This window comes from Salvelinus alpinus, chromosome 29 (assembly GCF_045679555.1).
Source record: "Salvelinus alpinus chromosome 29, SLU_Salpinus.1, whole genome shotgun sequence".
NCBI lineage: Eukaryota > Metazoa > Chordata > Actinopteri > Salmoniformes > Salmonidae > Salvelinus > Salvelinus alpinus.
Window position 1 is genome coordinate 35791190 of NC_092114.1, and position 4460 is coordinate 35795649.

Sequence of the window (4460 nt, forward strand, 5' to 3'; positions counted from 1 at the left end):
AAATTACCCTTGCCTAAAGCTGGGCTTGCAGCACAGCTATCCTCACCATAAGGCGTTGTTCTCCTGTGTATTATGAGTACAGCAACTGCAATTACAAGGCATAATTTTTATGTTACTTGTAATGTTAATTTTAATGTTACCAGCTTCGGCTGGTGGAGGTCGTAAAGCATCTGGGGTGAAAAAGTTGAATGAAAAAAGTAGAATGAGGGGGAAAAATGTAAATATAAAACGGTAATAATTTTTTTTTAAGTTGGCAGGTAACAAAGTAACGTTAGCAACAAACCGCACAGCAGCACGTAAACAAGTCCACAAGTTGTGACCAGAATCACGTATGTCACGGATCCCTCCGGAAATTTCATCACGCACACCTGCACACCTGTCCCCTATTCCCACTGATTAGTATTTGTATATATGTGCCGTTTGGTTTCCATTGGGGGGTTGATTATTGTTACAATGTCCGTTATGAGTACCTGTGCTGTGTGTTTTGGGCTTTCGTGCCCTTGTGGATTGCACAGATGATTATGGGTCTCGTCCCGTGTGTTAATCATCGTGCGCTTATGTTATTTATTCAATGAACTCCTCGCTCTTTTGTTTGGGTTTGTAAGGGCTGTCGCTCTCCTCATCCTCGGACGAGGAGAGGAGAGAAGGATCAGTGGACCAATACGCAGCATTAGGGAAATAAGCCATCTCTTTATTTGAAACGATGGCAACACAAAAACAAACACTTACAAAAATTACAAAACAAGAAAACGACGTAGACGAAACCTGAACATGAATTAAACTAACAAAACGTAGAACTCACGGACAGGAACAGACTACATCAACACGAACGAACAGCCAAACAGTCCCGTATGGTACATACATAGACGAAACAGGAGACAATCACCCACAAACAAACAGTGAGAACACCCTACCTAAATATGACTCTTAATTAGAGGAGAACGCAAAACACCTGCCTCTAATTAAGAGCCATACCAGGCAACCACAACCAACATAGAAACAGATAACATAGACTGCCCACCCAAAACACATGCCCTGACCTAAACACATACAAAAACAACATAAAACAGGTCAGGACCGTTACAGAACCCCCCCCTCAAGGTGCGAACGCCGGGCGCACCAGCACAAAGTCCAGGGGAGGGTCTGGGTGGGCAGTTGACCACGGTGGTGGCTCCGGCTCTGGACGCTGTCCCCACACCACCATAGTCACTCCCCGCTTCTGTCTTCCCCTCCCAATGACCACCCTAAAACTAACATCCCCTAAATGAACGGCCAGCACCGGGACAAGGGGCAGCACCGGGACAAGGGGCAGCACCGGGACAAGGGGCAGCACCGGGACAAGGGGCAGCACCGGGACAAGGGGCAGCACCGGGATAAGGACCAGCACCGGGATAAGGGGCAGCACCGGGATAAGGGGCAGCACCGGGATAAGGGGCAGCACCGGGACAAGGGGCAGCACCGGGATAAGGGGCAGCACCGGGACAAGGAGCAGGTCCCGGCTGAGGGACTCTGGCAGATCCTGGCTGAGGGACTCTGGCAGATCCTGGCTGAGGGACTCTGGCAGATCCTGGCTGAGGGACTCTGGCAGATCCTGGCTGAGGGACTCTGGCAGATCCTGGCTGAGGGACTCTGGCAGGTCCTGGCTGAGGGACTCTGGCAGGTCCTGGCTGAGGGACTCTGGCAGGTCCTGGCTGGACGGCTCTGGCAGGTCCTGGCAGGACGGCTCTGGCAGGTCATGGCAGGACGGCTCTGGCAGGTCATGGCAGGACGGCTCTGGCAGGTCATGGCAGGACGGCTCTGGCAGGTCATGGCAGGACGGCTCTGGCTGGTCATGGCAGGACGGCTCTGGCTGGTCATGGCAGGACGGCTCTGGCTGGTCATGGCAGGACGGCTCTGGCTGGTCATGGCAGGACGGCTCTGGCTGGTCATGGCAGGCTGACGGCTCTGGCAGATCCTGTCTGGCTGGCGGCTCTGGCAGATCCTGTCTGGTTGGCGGCTCTGGCAGATCCTGTCTGGTTGGCGGCTCTGGCAGATCCTGTCTGGTTGGCGGCTCTGGCAGATCCTGTCTGACGGACGGCTCTAGCGGCTCCTGTCTGGCGGGCGGCTCTAGCGGCTCCTGTCTGGCGGACGGCTCTGTAGGCTCATGGCAGACGGGCGGCTTTGCAGGCTCATGGCAGACGGGCGGCTTTGCAGGCTCATTGCAGACGGATGGCTCAGACGGCGCTGGGGAGACGGATGGCTCAGATGGCGCTGGTGAGACGGATGGCTCAGATGGCGCTGGTGAGACGGATGGCTCAGATGGCGCTGGTGAGACGGATGGCTCTGGCCGGATAAGGCGCACTGTAGACCTGGTGCGTAGTGCCGGAACTGGAGGCACCGGGCTAAGGATAAGCACCTTCCTACTAGTGCGGGAAGCAGGGACAGGGCACACTGTATTCTCAAAGCCCACTCTATACCTGATGCAAGGTACCGGCACTGGTGATACCGGGCTGAGGACAAGCACATCAGGATTAGTAGGGGGAGAAGATACAGTGTGTTCAGGGCTCTGGAGACGCACAGGAGGCTTTGTGCGTGGTGCCGGAACTGGAGGCACCGAACTGGATACACGCACTACAGAGAGAGTGCGTGGAGGAGGAACTGGGCTCAGGAGACGCACTGGTAGCCTAGTGCGTAATGTAGGCACTGTAGGTACTAGGCTGGGGCGGGGAGGTGGCGCCGGAAATACCGGACCGTGGAGGCGTACTGGCACTCTTGAGCATTGAGCCTGCCCAACCTTACCTGGTTGAATGCTCCCGGTCGCCCGACCAGTGCGGGGAGGTGGAATAACCCGCACCGGCCTATGTAGGCGAACCGGGGAAACCATGCGTAAGGCCGGTGCCATGTATGCCGGCCCGAGGAGACGCACTGGAGACCAGATGCGTTGAGCCGGCCTCATGACACCTGGCTCAATACCCAATCTAGCCCTACCAGTGCGGGGAGGTGAAATAACCCGCACTGGGCTATGCACTCGTACAGGAGACACCGTGCGCTCTACTGCGTAACACGGCGCCTGCCCGTACTCCCGCTCTCCACGGTAAGCCTGAGAAGTGGGCGCAGGTCTCCTACCTGCCCTAGGCCCACTACCTCCTAGCCCCCACCCAAGAAATTTTTGGGTGTTACTTACGGGCTTTTTGGGCTTCCGTGCCAGACGCGTTCCCTCATAGCTCCGGTTCCTCTCTCCGGTAGCCTCTGCTCTCCTCAGTGCCTCCAGCTGCTCCCATGGGAGGCGATCCCTACCAGCCAGGATCTCCTCCCATGTGTAGCAACCTTTTCCGTCCAAGATATCGTCCCAAGTCCATTGCTCCTTCTTTTCCTGTCCCTTACTCCGTTGAGTTTTCCCTTGCCGCTTGGTCCTAGCGTGGTGGGTGATTCTGTAAGGGCTGTCGCTCTCCTCATCCTCGGACGAGGAGAGGAGAGAAGGATCAGTGGACCAATACGCAGCATTAGGGAAATAAGCCATCTCTTTATTTGAAACGATGGCAACACAAAAACAAACACTTACAAAAATTACAAAACAAGAAAACGACGTAGACGAAACCTGAACATGAATTAAACTAACAAAACGTAGAACTCACGGACAGGAACAGACTACATCAACACGAACGAACAGCCAAACAGTCCCGTATGGTACATACATAGACGAAACAGGAGACAATCACCCACAAACAAACAGTGAGAACACCCTACCTAAATATGACTCTTAATTAGAGGAGAACGCAAAACACCTGCCTCTAATTAAGAGCCATACCAGGCAACCACAACCAACATAGAAACAGATAACATAGACTGCCCACCCAAAACACATGCCCTGACCTAAACACATACAAAAACAACATAAAACAGGTCAGGACCGTTACAGGGTTTCAACCCTGTGTTTTTGTTACGTGTTTGTTTGGTCTTCATCCCCGTGCCCTTCCACGGCACGTCGTAATTTGGGGTATAATAAAAAAAACTATTACGCATTCCTGCGTCTGTCTCCCGAATCATTGTTACCAACGTGACAATGTATCTGGAATGAAATGTGTAGTGGTGCAGGCCTAATTGGCAAGTTATACAAATCATTTCCGCACTGAAGTTTGTACTTGTCTAAAGTTTTTCAGCATTCAATTTGGTATTATCACGGAATACGTCTGATGCATTTTAGCTCTTGGCCTAGTTATTTAGTAATCCTGTAGTATTCAAGTTTGAAGAAGGGCTGAACCTCATTTTGAGATATGGACGTATGATTGATTTAGCTGTTGTGATCCCATGCATGGCCTAACAGTATGTAACAGTGCATTTGGCACTTTCCAATCCCAGAGAGATGAAGACACTTAAGTACATTAAATAATGCAGCATGTCAATAGTAATGAAGCAGTGACATTCTCAGGAACGACCATGTGCAAGGGAGTCTGCATTGTTCTACAGATTTAACGGCAATC

The 4460-nt window shown here is 52.5% G+C and overlaps 1 protein-coding gene across 1 annotated transcript; it reads right to left on the reverse strand.

Moving 5' to 3' along the window:
• Positions 1–614: 614 nt before the first annotated feature.
• LOC139558589 (proteoglycan 4-like) lies at positions 615–3280 on the reverse strand. Its single transcript, XM_071373805.1, has 2 exons — positions 3164–3280; positions 615–2489 (listed from the first exon to the last, which is right to left on the reverse strand). Exons 1-2 carry the CDS (start codon positions 3199–3201, stop codon positions 1097–1099), a joined length of 1431 nt encoding a protein of 476 aa, XP_071229906.1. The 5' UTR covers positions 3202–3280; the 3' UTR covers positions 615–1096.
• Positions 3281–4460: the final 1180 nt, after the last annotated feature.